At 40.2% G+C, this 17,884-nt stretch overlaps 2 protein-coding genes across 3 annotated transcripts in view; one reads left to right on the top strand and one right to left on the bottom strand.

Moving 5' to 3' along the window:
- Window positions 1-378: 378 nt before the first annotated feature.
- Window positions 379-2,000, bottom strand: c2cd4a (C2 calcium dependent domain containing 4A). The gene is made up of 2 exons (XM_060909366.1): window positions 1,893-2,000; window positions 379-1,761 (listed from the first exon to the last, which is right to left on the bottom strand). The coding sequence occupies exons 1-2, from the start codon at window positions 1,902-1,904 to the stop codon at window positions 379-381; spliced, it is 1,395 nt and encodes a 464-aa protein (XP_060765349.1). The 5' UTR covers window positions 1,905-2,000.
- An 8,190-nt stretch (window positions 2,001-10,190) lies between these two features.
- Window positions 10,191-17,884, top strand: part of tln2b (talin 2b) — a 218,981-nt gene continuing 211,287 nt past the window's right edge. Inside the window, exon 1 of one of the 2 annotated variants that reach the window (XM_060914863.1) lies at window positions 10,191-10,215. The gene's annotated coding sequence lies outside the window, so the exon portion shown is untranslated. The remainder of the gene's footprint in view (window positions 10,216-17,884) is intronic. The other variant, XM_060914864.1, reaches the window with a different exon arrangement.

The following is a 17,884-nucleotide window of genomic DNA, read 5'->3' as shown; positions in this document are numbered from 1 at the left end:
GAGTGCATGACTCTATGATTATGATAATTTATTACATTACATGAGTCTTATTACATTAATGAGTGGGTCTGATCATGGACATTTTATTTTTCCAGAAACAGTAATGCAAGCCATTAAGGCTGCAAAGAAGCTTTTAGGGCTGCACTGTTTCTATTCATAGAGGTTGGTTTAGCTGTGAATAAATTATCACTTCTTTCAATGAACCCCTTTTCCCATTGAGCTCTTGAGAAACAGAGAGAGAGAGAGAGATAGAGAGAGAGAGAGAAGCAAATTTGCTTTTCAACTTTTTAATAGAAATAAAATCTCTGGCATTATAAAAGTGTAAATAAATAATGAATCTTAACAAATCAAATAAATATAGAAAGTTCAATTTTCTTTTTAAACATTGACAATACAAGTCAGAGGAAGATCACAAGTGCCCAAAATATAGTCTCTTTTCATGGTGGACATTTTGTTGACTACTTTAAATCTCAGTGACCAGTGGCTGAGGTCCTCCTCAGTTATGCCATCAAAGAAAAAGTCCTCATTGAAGATTGGATTACGGCTCTTCCTAATGACAGTGCTACGCTGTTTCTGGAATTTCCCAGGCATTAGGGAAAGACTGATGCTGCAGTTTATGCTCTTAGGTTCCACAGAGAGAGAGTACAGCCCCTCAGCGCTGATGAGTCGGACCCGGAGTCTCTGGTTCTCTGGACAGTATTCTGCTGAAAGACGCAGGGTCCCATCCCTTCCTACTGGCACCAGGCTTTCCTTCATCACCAGTTCCCTGTGCAGAACCAAGTCCAAGGGGAAGATGGCAGGAGGTGCCAGGCCAAAGCTTGAGGAAAGAGGTTCTATGAGTACCTCTGATGATCTCCTCATGACGTTAGGGCTGTTATCTGTGGAGCTGGCTTCATCCGTTGACAGGGAGTTGTTCCTGGAAACAGTGGTCTTCTGGATATTATAGGAGAGTAGCTTCTCATGGCTGAGGGTTTTGAAAAGAGAAGGTTTAGGTAATGATCTGGCCAGGAGAGGAGAGCTGAATGGTGAGGATTCAGCTGAGGAGGTGGTGTCACTGTCCTGCGTGCCTTGCCTGTGCAGACCAAAGCTCTTCCGTGTCAGTCTAGAGGTGAAGTTGTTCAGACTGAAGGAGGAGGGTGAGGTGGAGGCTGGGAAAACAGGAGATGAAGAAGATCTGGAGCATATATCAGACCTGCTCCTAGACAGAAGCAGTGGAATCCCACAGGAATTGGGATCATTGTGGAACAGGGACTCCTTCCTTCTGGTGTGTGGGCTCTCTAGCAGTGTGCAGAAGCCATAGCACGTCTGGGCTTTGGCCAAGTGGGGCAAAGAGAGAGCGGCCTGGCTCTGGGGGTCTGCATTGGTGTTATCCTCATCACTACAACCTTTGTTGCATGGCCCATCATCCACACTCTCGACTTGGATGATGTGACTATTGATCAGTTCTCGGAAGGGAATCTCACTCTTTGAGCTGCAACTTTCACTGCAAGAAACCATGATGCATGGAGTTGGCTTTCCTTGCTCCACAGTCTTCACTTCCAATGGACTTGAGATTTTAGGTGGGATGCAGAACTCAGGAATGGTGTCTGGAGTGATGATGTTGGGACACAGGGTAGCTTTCTTGGCTTTATCAGCAGAAGCTTTTTCTCCAAACATGTTTCTAATTTTGATGCTGTATTCCATCGCAGGAAGGAGCAGATTGGTTTTCTCTACTGATAGACAGATCTTTTCAACCAACCACATAGGATCAGCTTTAAAAATCTATCAAAAGTGAAAGATGTCAGATTTAATAGTTAGTACTGGCATAGATGTTTAGTTTCTGAATTGTTAATTGACAAAATGGCAAATGTAACTCATCAGAAATGTTATAAAGTTTTCTGTATTTTGCTTACCTTCGTAGTCATGTGCAGTACTTCAGTAGGTTTGTTCAGTACCCTGCTTGGCACATTGAAGTAGGTCTTCCTGGTGACAGATGTGGTTTTCTGACTAGCAGGCTTTCTGTCTCATCTCAGAATGGCGTTTCTGTAACGGATAAAAAGCTCTTGGCTACTTATACTGCAGCCGTGGAGGGTGGGTGGAGTTTTAGGCTCAATGTGCACACCTCCAACAGCTCAGGCTCAGTTCTCCCACTAACACTGGCTACAGTTCCCATAGGAACACACAAACCATAACATTATAATCTGAACCCCAAGCTTGGAAAAGTAAAGGTTAGCATGATAAGCAAATTGCTGGAGAAGGTAATGAATCAGTCTGATAAAATCCACCTGTGTGTTAGTATGTTTAACTTTCCATTTTTCAAAGAGAACATAACATTGCATGATGGTCAAGAATGTAACTGGTTGGATAGAGGTTTAATGACCTTCAGTACTTACCAAACTGGCATGCGATCAATATAACAGTGGCACATATGACATGTGACATAATATCTAGGTTTGTCCATCCTAATCCTATATTACAGGTAAATAAAGTATATAAAAGTCATAATACATAATGCAAACTATTCTAACTAGCCATCCCTGATGAACTACAACATATTGTATATGTTTAAGATTTTCTAATTGCCTTAGTGTTTTTTTTAATAATAAAAAAAACAAGTCTCATACCTAAAAATTCAGAGACAAAGAAATGTATAAAAAGATAAGTACAAAAAGAGTATGCAAACATAATTCATATCTTTTCATTTAATGGCAAATAACAACTAGTAATAGATAAAACAGTGTATTCTGTTAGTGTTCTGTTCATTTGGTCACATGATACATAATAAATGATTTACATAGCAGTGCTTTCAAGCATTGCAGTCACGAGAATTAGTGATAAAATCAAACCGAGATCCATAATAACTTTTGGCCTTTTAATAGACCAATATTGATTTCTTGGGCTATTCGAGAACATTCTGGGAATTCTGTGAACACGTTATCAAAGTCCAGCTACAAATCCCTCTCTCAAATGTACCCTCTTGTGGTAGAAAAAAAAAATGCTGTCCCTTTCTTCAGTACATTACAATTTAATTTAGCATTTTAATGCACTAAATGGAATAAGGATTAATGATTATATTTATAACATATTGCGGTTTATACTGCTTTTTATACATTTTACTAGTTCTCCTTTGTAGGTGGCATAGGAGAGTTAAATGTTTTGTTGTTTCAATTATGGGATTCACATCTCATCAATTAATTTCTTTTTCTCAGCTTTGGACCAGAGTTCAAGTGCAGTATCTTGGCAACTCTGGGAAACTACATCATTAGACAGCTGGTCTATAGAGATAAAAAAAAAAAAAAACATTAAAATAGTAAAAATATAGATATATATTTTTCCAACTCGCTCTTAAAAATGTTTTCGTCATTGAAGACACTTATAGATTTTTTATGTTATCAGCAGAATGAGTGCTATTTGTTTTGCATTGTTTTGCGTTTTATGGCCTGTGACAGTTTGCACTGAGGATAAATAAGCTTTTATATGTAGACTAATGGCTACCCTCCTGAAAAATCCAGTTTAGTCTGACCACCTACCAGCTGCCAAACTGGTAGACCATCTGTATTGATGGACATTAAGCACACAGACTGCACACAGTCATTTTAAATTGTGCATTGGCACTTTGTTCTATACCTGTCTACCTCATCACACCTGCCTTCAGCAACTCATTTTATGTTATGATGTGTCATGTTGTGTTGTGCTAGGTTGCGGTATGTTGTGCGATGGCATACATGCTAGCCAAGTTATGTCAGGTTGTGTTAGGTTGTTGTCTTATGTCATCTTATGTTCGGTCGTGTTATGTTATGTTATGAGATGTTTGCACAGCTCTTTATCAGCTCTTGGAATATTTAATGTTTACTGTTCTGTCTTGATATTTGTTGTTTGCACGGTCTACACACCTTGGTCCGTATGAAATTGCCATTTTGTTCTTCTGTATACTGCATATGTGGAAGAATGACAAAGTTGAGTTGAGTTGAGTTGCACTGAGTTGACCATCAGATGAATTATTCAAATCAATAAATAAATGTTTAAGATTTTCTAATTGCCTTAGTGTTATTTTCTTAAAAAAAAACAGCTTGTCTACAATACAGCATTAGTAGAAGTAATTCAGAAACTTTTCCATTCTATCAGCACTTACCAGCTGGCAAAGACGAGCTACCAGTTTAAGCAGCTCAGAGACTTATACCAGCTGGTAGCTGGTCAGACTAAACTGGATTTTTCAGCAGGGTGATGCTGTTCTCATGCATGTTTTATACTGATCAGGGTTGCTATGGATTAGATAATTCATTCATTCATTCATCAGTAAGTGCTGTATCCTGGTGAGTGTTGCAGTGGATGAATAGGGACCCTGGAACAAGTGGCAGCACTGCATGCTGCACCACTGTAGTGTCCCAAATTCATTAATGTTTTGTCAAAATAGAACCAACAATGTTAGAAAATATCACCTAGGTTTCAGCATGACCTCTAAATAAGATCTTGCTGTCCCACTACAAAATAACTCTACTTCTTTGCTATACTTTTCCCTGATTTCAAAGCATGGCTAAATGCTGCCATCTACCTATTTCAATGTGAATGAAGAGCCATGGGATAATGTGGTAATTTTCAATGTGAACACTAGATGGCAGTAGCATTATACATACATACCATATATATATATATATATATATATATATATATATATATATATATATATATATATATATATATATATATATAATGACATGAGTGTCTTACTGAGAAATATGCCATTCGTATTTTTTCATACACACTACATACTTTTTGTTTGTGAATGTGTCAACATAAAAAGAAAATCACACACTGGCTTGAAGATATAAAGTTTATCTTCTCATGTTGAAAAATTCACATTTTTGATACAAAATGCATCACAGATCTGAGTGGCATATATAAGTAATATTGGCTGGCTTTGAGTGTTATATCAGATATATTCCATTCAGCAACATCATATTGAATGAGTCGAAGATAAGTTAAATATCATGCTAGCTGAATGGAATATATCCGATATATCATGAAAAAAGCCAGCCAATATTCTTATTATTATACATACACTCTCTTCATATCAGCATTCTTGAAGGCCAACACTAGCTTACCCGCAACTCAGTGTTGTTAGCGTGGCAGTCCAGTTAACCTTCCAGCCGGTGTAGCATTCATCAGTAGTGTTAGCGAAGGCCAACACTAGTGCAGTCAAGCCAGTACTATCGAGAGCTAGTAGCACAGACTAATGACTGAGAAACTAAGATTTCTGTCTCCAGACTCTTCTTCCATGCATGCTCGCCACAGTATTTTTCACTCAGACTTAAATATTAATTTCCCTACTGTAATTTACTTAGTTACTTTTAAAATCAACATTGACAACTACACACAATGGCACAACCTGGCAGCCAAAATTCTCTCAAAATCTTCCGTATTTAATATAGCAAACCTGGTGGCCATGTTTGTTTACAAATTGTCACAATTGTTTGCTAGCGTGGAAGTTTTACTTCTCCAACGTGTGCCATCATGTTGTCTTGACAATCATGCAATATCATAAGCCATATTCAACACTGATTCTCCACTGGGTAGAGTGATGTAATACACATAGGATAAGCAATATGCTAACAATATTGCATGCTATCAAACCAAATTAATGAAACCCACTAGGAGGGAATAGAATACACGTTTTTATTCCATCGCAAAAGTGTCCTGTATGTATAATAATTCCCAATATTTCACTCCGATGACATCACTCCCAGTGTTTTCCTGCTGACTTGACACACATTGTCAAAATGGCGACCGGTTCAAAATTAAAATTCTTTTGATTAACTTGCACATATTTTTTTGTGGCTGTGTCTATATAATATAAAGAACATTACATGGCTGCATGAAGCTATGAAGGTTATCTTCTCATTTACTTGTTCACTTCACTCACTCATGAATTATGCATTCACCCCTCAAAAATAAACTTCATATCTTCTCGCCACCATGTAAAATCCTCTACATATATGACATATATGTATATATACAAGGCACACTTGTTAATTGAAAAGCATTCCAGGTGACTACCTCAAGAAGCTGGTTAAGATAATGCCAATAGTGTGCAAAGCAGCATCCTGTAGGTTGCAAGGCGGGACCTCCATAGATCTGATTTATTTGTCCCACAGATGCTTGATTGGATTGAGATCTGGACATTTGGAGGCCAAGTCAACACCTGGAACCTTTTGTCATGTTCCTCAAACCATTCCTGAACAATTTTTTTTGCAGTGTGGCAGGGCACATTATTTATTGAAAAGAGGTCACTGCTATTAGACAATACCATTGTCATGAAGGGGTGTACTTGGTCTGCAACAATCTTTAGGTAGGTGGTATGTGTCAAAGTAACATCCACAGGAATGCCAGGAAACAAAATTTCCCAGCAGAACATTGCCTAATGCATCACTCTGCTTCTGCTGGCTTGCCTTCTTCCCATAGTGTATTCTGGTGCCATCTCTTCCCCAAGTAGCACACACAAACTGGCCATCCACATGATATAACAGACAATGTGATTCATCAGACCAAGCCACATTCTTCCTGTGCTTCCTGGTTCAGTTCTGATGCTTATGTGTCCACTGTAAGCAGTTTCACCGATGGATATGGACCAGCATGGGCACTCTGACCAGTCTGTGCATACACAGCCCCATATGCAGGAAGCTGTGATGCACTGTGTGTTTTGACACATTTGCCAGCAATTCGTGTGACAGTAGCTCTTCTGTGGGATCAGACAAGACAAGCTAGCTGTCGTTGTCGTGGTTCTGACAACAAAACCAGAAAGATGATGAGAAAGACCAGTTTGGTTACTGCTTCTGTTCTGTGGAACAATATTGGATGTTCTCAGTAAATTCTAAATTACTTTTTCCACTATAAAACTTGCTCATTTTGATTATATATCAAGGTAGGTGGTGGAACGAACACAGAAAAAACTCACACAGACTCAGAAAGAACATGCAGAAGCCCACACAGACCACATCTGACCTCAGGGTCGAACCAGAGACCCTGAAGCTGTGACACTATGCTGCCCCTATAATGGATATTTTTAAATTACTTTTACATTTGTATCGAAACACTTATAGGTTCTTTGGTTGTCCCTCAGTTGTTCTATGTGGAATTCCCCTAGCAGAAAGCAGAACCCTGTTAAGAAACTAAGAACCTTCTGATATAGAAAGGAATCCTTGAAGAAGCCTTTTTCCAAGAGTGTAGTGATCAGGACATAAAGATTAATATAAAATGAAGGTTGAAGCAATATGGTTTTGCATATTTTTCCCCCGATGGTACAGTAACATAGGCTACGTAAACTTGCATATTGCACATGATTTTACTTAACCACGTTCACTTTTATTTGGTCTCTGGACCTGTATTTAGCAGCACATATCCCCAGTACATTATACACAAGACTATTACTCCATTAATTTCAACTATCTAGTTCTCCTACACTGGTTGATACTGAACTGGAACAATGTGGCTGGAATTTTTTGACCAGCAAGAACACAACAAGAATTTTCTGACCACACATTAAAGTGTACTTCAGGATTAAGACGTTATTTCACACTGGGTCCATGGGATTATTTGCATCTAAAATGTACTACTTGGTGATACATGCAAATAACATTGAATTCCAATTTCCCTTTAGACTTCAGTCTGCATACTTTTTTTTGGGGGGGGGGGGGGGGGCTCATTATCAAGCTCTGCATATTCTCAATGTACACAGGCAGTGGCTCAAAAATTAATACCTGAGATAATGCTCTCAGTTACGGATGCACAAGATGGGAGGATATGTTTGTGATTAAACCTGCCATGGTTGACAAAAGCAAAGTTTATTTTTCACAGGGATTTGTTGTTGTAGAAGGGCTTTTAAACAGGTCATTACAGGTTATTTTATAGAAAGACACTGGAGAGTGCTTTTATGCTGTGTAGCGAAGGCAGACTATAACCCCTATAAAATGTTTGAAGTTTGCCGTATATCAGTCATGATAAGAAAAGAAGAGAGAAAAGGCACAGCTAGTCACATTTGATCATCAGGATAGACCTTATTGCAGCACATTTAAGCTTTCCAAGTGATTATTTTCCAAGGAATTAATTAGTAATTAATTCAGATCAAGCAGGAGGATCATTTTTTGCTGGTTTTGTCTAATCATTTGTACCGTTGCTTGTCACTGTGGTGGTACCTCAACAGTATGCCTTTATTACTATTAATATGTATGATAAATCTCATAACTACTGTATGTACATAAATAATGAAAACCTAGGACCACTGTTGTCCTTAGTTTTCATCCCAGTTCTCAGGAACTCTGCCTTGAACCCTGCTGAAACACATGAGCCAATTGATTATCTAGTTATTAAGGTATCATGAGATGGATCAGCAGTGTGTGTGTGTTGGGGGGGGGGAGCCCATCCATTATCTGTAGCCACTTATCCTGTTCTACAGGGTCGCAGGCAAGCTGGAGCCTATCCCGGCTGACTATGGGCGAGAGGCGGGGTACACCCTGGACAAGTCGCCAGGTTATCACAGGGCTGATGGGGGGGGGGAGCCCTACATGGCTTTAACTCCAAATACAGCCCTGATTCAGAGTCAGGCTGAGTCTGCCCTGGGCAGCACTAGATTTTATTGGCTGTTGGAATTTATGGTCAGCAAAAACTCAAGTAGTGTATAGGGCGGGGAGGAACTATTGATATTATATATGAATATTGTGATATTTTTGCCATATCACCCATGCCTAGTGTGAGAAATATAGACTCTATTGTCATAATTTACAAGTTAGGGTCTGGGGACCCCCAATGGTCCATGAAGGATATCTAGGGGACTGCAATTACTTCACATTATGGTTGTTTAAAGTGGCTTTATTTATTATTATAGTTCTAATGTTAAATGTTTGGTCATTTCAACTAAATAGGTTTTAATCTAAAGATCAATAACAACAAAAAAAACCTACAACAATAATAAATACTTGAATGTCAATTTGAATCATACTGCAATTTTAATAAAACAAAAAAGTGTTAATAATAATAATAATAATAATAATAATAATAATAATAATAATAATCTGGAAATCGAAGTGTCTAGAATGTGGGGTATGAATACTAAAATGATCCCAGTTGTAATTGGAGTGCTTGGGGTGATAAAAAAAGGGAGTGAGTGAGTACCTTGGGAGAATACCAGGAGGTAGTGAGATCAACCAAATTCAGAAAATAGCGTTGTTGGGAACTGCACATATCCTAAGGAAAGTGCTTTTTATTACATGATCGACAGTTATATTCCCTAGGTGTATGGTATATACCTGGATATAACTTGTATAGAAATAAAACTGATGAACCCTATAATAATAATAATAATAATAATAATAATAATAATAATAATAATAATAATATATTGTGAATCTATATTTTTAACTAAGTGTAGGTGCAGGGGGAAAAAAATAATAAGATCTGGAAATCAGAGTATCTAGAACGTGGGGTAGGAAGACTAAAATGATCCCAGTTGTAACTGGAGCACTTGGGGTGATTAAAAAAGGGAGTGAGTGAGTACCTTGGGAGAATACCAGGAGGTAGTGAGATCAACCAAATTCAGAAAATAGCATTGTTGGGAACTGCACATATCCTATGGAAAGTGCTTTTTACTACATGATCGACAGTTATATTCGCCAGGTGTATGGTATATACCCAGATATAACTTGTATAGAAATGAAACCGATGAACCCTATAATAATAATAATAATAATAATTCTGAAATTGCAACAGTTGGATTGTGTTCTTAAAATTAATATGTTTTTAGTAAGATTTTCCCCTTGTGTGGCCACTGACTTCAAATCGTTTGCCAACATCTCATCTCCAAAAGGAAAATGTTGTAAGACAAGGTAAATAAAGTGAACATCGCATTTCCCACAGGAAAGATACACTACTGGTACCATCATAAGAAGCAAATGCACAGTTCATATACCTTTAAGAGTGAAATAAGGCTGTGCACTCCTCTTCAACCCGCTTTAATGAAATGCACACAAAGCACATATAAATAAAGTGCACAGAGTGAGGTTGGCGGTGAAGGAGATGTGATTGGGGTGCAGATACATGGCCTGTTCTTCTCGACTGCCATTAGTAGTGTTTGATTTGGATGAGGGAGCTTAATAAGCAGGGCGGAGCTCTAGTGTACAGAGGCTGGAGTAGCCCACAGCCTGCTGCTGCTCCTCCACACTCATGCACCACGCTGCTGGGTTTCAGGTAGGAACTCTGCTTTTCTGGCGGTTCTGTTTATCCAGTGCTGGGTTTTGGGGGTTTTTTTTTGGACACGCTGGGAAGTGCAGGATGCAGTGTGATGGTGGTGGAGTCTGATCTCAGGAAGCGTGTTTCTAAATGTGAAATGTGGCTCGTTACTTCTGGCTTGGCGGAGTGTGTGTGTGTCTCTCTCTCTAAAACTGGACGTGTGCACAAGGTGGTCCTTATTTGGCGACTCTGTGTATACATTGTTGCATGCAGTTGTGATTTCTGATCACTCGCTTTGATGTGTTCAAAGAGATCGAGCCAGCAACATTACGGTGCTGTGGCACCCTGGGGCTTTAATGCTTGTTCTAGTCCACCGCTTGTTTATGTCGGGCAGATCTGAGCTGATCAGCTCGTGGTGTTTCTTCTCCCAGTCGATGGGGGGTCATCGCTAAAGGGCGAAATTTGACGCCGCCATATTAACGCTATCTCTGGTATCCTGTCGATACCCATCGTCACATTTCCAAGCCGTATCTATCGAGGCCCCTGTCTAAAAACTCTGAAACACCCCGCCGGATGTGTGAGACACCGTTAATGTTCCAAACCGCTGTGTATAAAGGCAGAGGAGCCGCTTGAACATGGAGGTCCAGATCATCATTGAAGCTGATTTATTTCAGATGGTTTTGTGGTCGATATACTGTGCACTCATGGATGTAGGTTGCTTAAATGGACTGCCATTCATCCTGGAGAGGTATTTTATCCTCGCATTAATTCCCCAACCGTGCATTTCAATCCTAACCAAATCTGGTGTGATCCTAAACCCAATTCAGCCCATGTTTCTCTCTGTGACTCTCCAGCTGTTTCACTGCAATATCGGATGGCGCACACACACATGCACACACGCATGCATATATATATGACAGTACAGTGTGTGTGGCTGCTGAGGAGAAAAAACAAGCCTATCTACTTGTCTAGGTATTTATTTAGCCATCCAGGCAAAAACCTGCTCACCTTCAGTCATCGAAATAAGAAACTAATTTTGTCTCAAGTTGTCCTTGAAGAAGAGGTGCAGTTCTTGCATGATCCCTCATGATGATGTAGCTGAAAAAGTGCCACACCCCTCTGAGGGATTCAGTCACCTTCATCTCAGCATGTCTGAATCCAGGCCTTACTTTGGACGTTTATCATTCTATTTTCAAAAACTGCACCTTTTCGTCCCAATCAAGCAGAACCCGCTGCTAAGCCCAGACACCCTGTTTTTCTCTATCGAAACATTTCAAGACTTGACCTTGTGTGGATGTTCTTTCCTTTTTAGTCCCTGTTCCTATATGTAAATATGAGCAGGATAGGATGGTACTCAATTTGCGATAGGTTTTCTATGATCCTGACCTAAAATGGTGCACTGGTTTCATTTTTTTTTTTTTTTCTAATCCTGAACATGTCATGTTGACTGATATGATGCACAGTTGGAGGGTACACAGTGTTGAAGCATGCCACGGTCACGCCTTTGGATGATTTGCAGATTGTTGGCTTGGTTATTATGAGGATGGTTATATTGTACAGGTTCCTAATCCTGGAGTACCCCTGTCCTCTCTGTTTTTTTAGCCTTTTACCCTGCTCGAACACCCCTGATTTTATTAATCCACTGTTTAATGGCCTATCCTGTGTTGAAGTGGGTGTGTTAGAACAGGGAGAACATTAATATGTGCAGGGCTTGGGTTCTCCTGGAGCAGAGTCGTGAACATGTTCTTTTATTAGATACTGTTCAATACTAGGTGTTGGCAGAAGTGGTATTGCGTCGAATAAGGGGGAAATGTGATTTTGCATGAAAATTGTGCAATTTTCTAGAAAGTGATATTCCCATAATGGCCTCCTTACAAATTTCTGTTGTCTTGTATATTCATTCAAATAGTGCTGTGTTTTCTTGCCACTAAACAGATTTGATGCGTTTATTGTAGCAATGCTGCAGCAGAAGCTTGGATCGGAATTACTATCTGCAATGTACATTTTAAAAAGGGTAGTCTTACTGTAAAACAGTGTGATTTTTAATATAATTGAACCTTGGAGTTCTTGCTGCGACTTTTTATTCCTGCAACACCCTCAATATCAGTGCTCTGTGTGTGTGGTAGGTAATGCAGGCAGTGGGTGGGAAGCCAGTCATGCTGTATGACAGGAAGAGACGGATGTTTAATACTGCTGTGCAATGGACTTTCTTGCAGTTCTATGGGGTCAAGCTTATGATCTGAATGCTGTTCACTTTTTCCCCTCCTGAAAAAGACTAAGGACAATCCTACACTTGGTGCACTTCGTGCCGAGCTGATTGTGTTACAGGCTGGCTGATGTGTGAGGAATATGAATTTGTGGAAGTGAAGAGACTTGTGATTGAGGAGCATAATTACGATTGTGTGATTGGTTCTGCAATAGGTTGGTTTTTTATTTTTTGCCAAGGCAACCTGCTGTAATTTAAAAAAAAAAAAATCCCTCTTTAAAATGCATTCCAATGTCACCAAGGCATGCTGTGTTATGAGGTTTTGGTCAATGAGTGATAGACCTACAATTCTATTAATGTTTACATTATAGAGGGTGACTGGCAAAGATGACACACTTAGACTCAGACCAAAAGAGGGAAATCTTTGAGGATTTGTACAAAAATTTTAAGGTTATCCCTAGCCACTTTGTGTGACCACTTTCCTTTGCTCATATTCATGCAACTTTTACTAACGCCTGCTCTTTTTTTTTTTTTTTTTCCTTCCCCCTTATACGTGTCTGTAATTAGTTCTCTGCGCAGTAAGTGTCTCAAGCTGGGATATGGTTCTTGCCTCTACAGATGTGCTGATAAAATTTGATGATTCCAGTGACATCATGCCCCAAATAAGAGCAGAGAGGAGAACATGACAGCATTTGTCCCCTATACTATACTGCAAAGACAAAAATTAGTGATGGTTTTAGGTTTGTATTCATGCTCTGTTTTAAATGAGCACAAAACAAGATGGATGTAGTATTTCGGAGCCTTTCAATTGCTGTACAGGTATCATTATTGGATCATGGCCAACATGGCATGATGCTACTCACTCTTGCTGATGCATGAGATCATGAGGTTCTCCACCAGCTTGTGGCTCTGGATAAACCAGAGCTCCGATGACTGTCGAAAGCCCGATGAAGTCATACCTGATTGCATGGTCTTTTGCTTTACTCTTGTAAACTTGAGTGTTTACAGTTCAGCGATGGAAGATCTCAGAGTCAAGCAGTGATTTTTGTCCTTTTATTTTAAGTAGGCTACGTTTAAATGCTGTCCAATAATGGCCCTACTGATGGCTCAGTCAGAGGGGGAAGAAACTTTACTTATCCAAACAACCTATATGGATCGACATCAGTCTGAATTATATATATATATATATATATATATATATATATATATATATATATATATATAATATTTTTTTTTTTTTTTTAATCGGTCCATTTAACTAATATATTTAGTAAATGGAGGATGAATCACTCATGTAAACGTATGAATCTGGTTGCTTTCACAAATGTACTTTATGCATTTTTACTTGTACATAACCAATATGGCAGCTGCAAAAAAATGTGGCCATGTGAAGAAGCAAGGTTCACACTGGGGAAATTTAAACAAAAATTCGTAATAAATCGGAGGTTGGCTCATGTTTGGAGGCAGAATGATGTGGGACACAAGTTCTGCCTCTTGTTTTAAGTACATTTTGGAGTATGTTTTTCTGAGATTGAAAATGCAAGTCAAAAACAAACACATTGCTCTTACCAGACACTCAAGCTCAGTGAAGCATCTTCATAACATCCCAACCTGCATGGAGCCTTGATAAAGCTGGGATGAAGTATATAGGGTAATTATTGTAAGTGATCTTGACGTACCCCTTATTGTAGCACCCCCCGAAATGCTGTCTTCATTGCAGGAGTAATTAAAATCAGGCTCGCCAAAGGACTAGTCTATTGAGGTGCTTGATCACAAATGTACTGTTAATGAGGCAATTATCAAAATGACTGGATTATGGAGAGTCATTAAGTGTTTGTGTATAGGAAGTTGTTTATCCAAGGTAGTCCACTAAACATTGTATGATTGGAATGTCAAAGGCATCGTTTTTTTTTTTTTTAACAGACTTGGAGAAAAGTTCCCTCATGCCTCCATTTACAAGATTATAACTGTATGCTCAGACATATATGGGATGTACTTAGCTTCAAAAGAAAATGTATCATTTGTAGAGTATGGTAAACATACTGACAATCACTTTACCTCATGGGCGGCACGGTGGTGTAGTGGTTAGCACTGTCGCCTCACAGCAAGAAGGTCCGGGTTTGAGCCCTGTGGCCGGCGAGGGCCTTTCTGTGCGGAGTTTGCATGTTCTCCCCGTGTCCACGTGGGTTTCCTCCGGGTGCTCCGGTTTCCCCCACAGTCCAAAGACATGCAGGTTAGGTTAACTGGTGACTTTAAATTGACTGTAGGTGTGAATGTGAGTGTGAATGGTTGTCTGTATCAGCCCTGTGATGACCTGGCGACTTGTCCAGGGTGTACCCCGCCTTTCGCCCGTAGTCAGCTGGGATAGGCTCTGGCTTGCCTGCGACCCTGTAGAACAGGATAAAGCGGCTAGAGATAATGAGATGAGATGAGACTTTACCTCATCTTGTTAGCTGTCAGGGTTGTTTTTGTAGCTGTGCCCTGTAGGACTTTCTCTTTTTAAAAGAGCAGTTTGGAAGGCTAAGCCCTCTACTGTGTGTGATTTTGAATCACAGTTACAATGAAGATGTTAATGGGTCTTGTTCCTTTCCACCCAACCAGCCTAGACTTTGTGTTCCATCCATTATCTGTAGCCGCTTATCCTGTGCAGAGTCATGGGCAAGTTGGAGCCTATCCCAGCTGACTATGGGCGAGAGGTGGGGTACACCCTGGACAAGTCACCAGATCGTCGCAGGGCTGACACATAGTCAAACAACCGTTCACGCTCACACCTACGGTCAATTTGGAGCCACCAATTAGCCTAACCTGCATGTCTTTGGACTGTGGAGGAAACCAGACCACCCAAAGGAGACCCAAGCAGACACTGGGAGAACATGCGGACTCCACACAGAAAGGCCCCCATTGGCCACTGGGCTCGAACCCAGAACCTTCTTGCTGTGAGGTGATAGTGCTAACCATTGCACCACCGTGCCACCTGACTTTGTGTTCAATCATAGATTATGGGGATGGCCTAAAGTATAAACAACGAATAGCCCTTAAATAAACCCACTTACCCATATATAACTTTTTTTTCTTTTTTAAATATAAATTTGTGTTATGGAAATATGCTAGATTATTACCCAGCTGCTTAAGGTAGCTAGCTAATTTATGAAACCACAACAAACAGTATCCTCAGCTTGGGCATGTGCTATATTCAGTTCAGTCCAATTTTATTTGTGCAGTGCCTTTTTACAAAAGGCATCGTCATAAAGCAGCTTTACAGAAATACAAATTTAGATTTAGAGCCTCAATATTCAAGCCAGAGGTGACTGTGAGAAGAAGGAAAAAAAAAACTCCCTGACATGGCATGAGGAATAAATTTTGAGAGGAACCAGACTCCAATGGGAACCCATCCTCCTCTGGGTGACACTGGATAGTGCAATTATAAATCATTTACGATAGAGTTGTAGAAGAGTAAAGGCAAACAGCACTAGAAACGCTCCTCTTTTCCTGCCTGTGTAAATTTTTTTTTTTTTTTTTTTTGGGGGGGGGGGGGGGGGGGGTGATTGTATGATATACTGAAAGTCTTTTTGTCTGAGATCATTACATATTACTGTGCCTTGCAAAAGTATTCATCCCCATTGGGATTTCTCCTGTTTTGTTGCACTACAACTTGGAATTAAAATGTATTATTATTTTTATGTAATGGACCAAACAATATAGTCCAAATTGTTGAAGTGAAATGGAAAAAAATACCTTTGTTTAAAATAAATTAAAAACTGAAAAGTTGGGTACATATGTATTCACCCCCTTTGCTATGAATGCCCTAAATAAGATCTGGTGAAACCAATTCACATCAGAAGTCACCATAATTAATTGATTAAGGTCCACCTGTGGGCAATCAGTGTCACATGATGTCAATATAAATACACCTGTTCTGTTCTGAAAGACAATATGAAGACCAAGAAGCTTTCCAAAGAGGTCTTACAAGTATAGCTTACGGTTGGGTTCTTTAAAAAATAAATTCCTAAACTTTTTGAACAACCCACAGAGCACCATTAAATCCATTATAACAAAATAGAAAGAAAGCTGTCTACCAAAATTCACATACTAGGCAAGGAAGACATTTATGCCGCTTTTCCACTACAAACGCGGCTGAGCCGTGCCGTGCTGAGTCGAGCTGAGTGGGGCTGTTGGAGTTGCATTTTGACTACAACCGCGCTGAACCGTGCTGGCTGGAAGTGGGTGGACACATTGGGTGGAGTTAGCGAAAGTGGGTGGACGTCACGTGATGTCGTTAAGCAGCGCAAACAGTGACATCAGTGACAGTGGCGGAACAAGTCAGAGCCGGGCCGGGGGCGGGGCAAATGACCGGGCCCTTTATTAAAGCTTATCATAACATCATTTTAGGCTACAAAATGTCCGCAACTGCGGTGTTTACCAATTTCAACACTACCGGGTGCAACTATGTTATTTAGTACATCAAGTCCTTCAAACGAACATGTAACTCAGAAACAAAAAACATTAGGATACTGTACATGGCTCATAATAAAACATCAATAGCCTATACTGCGCACATTATTTGAAGGGCATACGAATGAGCGCTCAGAGGTTGCAATGGTGACAGGAAGAGTCAGAAATAAAAGGAGGGCGGTGCAAACCTCACTGAATGCACTGTGTTTACCAATTTCAACACTACCGGGTGCAACTATGTTATTTTGTACATTAAGTCCTTCAAACGAACATGTAACTCAGAAACAAAAAAACATTAGGTGACATACTGTACATGGCTCATAATAAAACATCAATAGCCTACTGCGCGCATTATTTGAAGGGCATACGGCGAATTTTGCGCTCCGCGAACTCGTCCACGATGCTCTGTATGTCACTGATTCAGTGATCTTTTAAGCGGTAGTCTCACGACCCGAATAGTAAACAATAAACATGGAGTCGTTAGTGTTGCTGGTCTTGGTGCTGTGGCTTGTTGTCACCGACAACGCGGACAGATACTGGCAAGAGCGTATAGATGAGGCGAGGCGCATAAGGCTTCAGAAATTCTCGTAATTCGTAATTATTCTTCTTCCGGGTTTGCGGTGTTTACAGATCCCAGCGCGCTCGCGGGGCGTGTGTGGGCATGTGAGGACACTCCTCCTCACCAATCAGTGCACAGGGGAGTGTCTGCTCACGCCCCCAACCTCACTCGGCACGGCTTGGCTCGCTTCAGCCCCACTCCAAAACGGTGCGAGTTTTAGGGGCTAAGCAGGGCTGAAACGAGCTGAGTCGTGCTGGTTTTTGGTAGTCGAAACGCGAGCCGTGTCGGGCTGAAGTGAGCTGAAGCGAGCTGAAGTGAGCTGAAAAAGGGTAGTGGAAAAGGGCCATTAGAGTTTCAACAAAGACAAGGATACAGAAGGAGCTGCAAAGAACCACAGCAGAGATCTGTCCATAAAAATGCATGCCATTTGGCAAACACCCCCTCGTGAAATAAGGTTCTCTGGTCAGATA

Source organism: Neoarius graeffei, chromosome 2, assembly GCF_027579695.1.
Source record: "Neoarius graeffei isolate fNeoGra1 chromosome 2, fNeoGra1.pri, whole genome shotgun sequence".
In the NCBI taxonomy this organism is placed as follows: Eukaryota; Metazoa; Chordata; class Actinopteri; order Siluriformes; family Ariidae; genus Neoarius; species Neoarius graeffei.
Note: the sequence above shows the minus strand (reverse complement) of the source record. Positions and strands in the feature narration are given on the sequence as shown.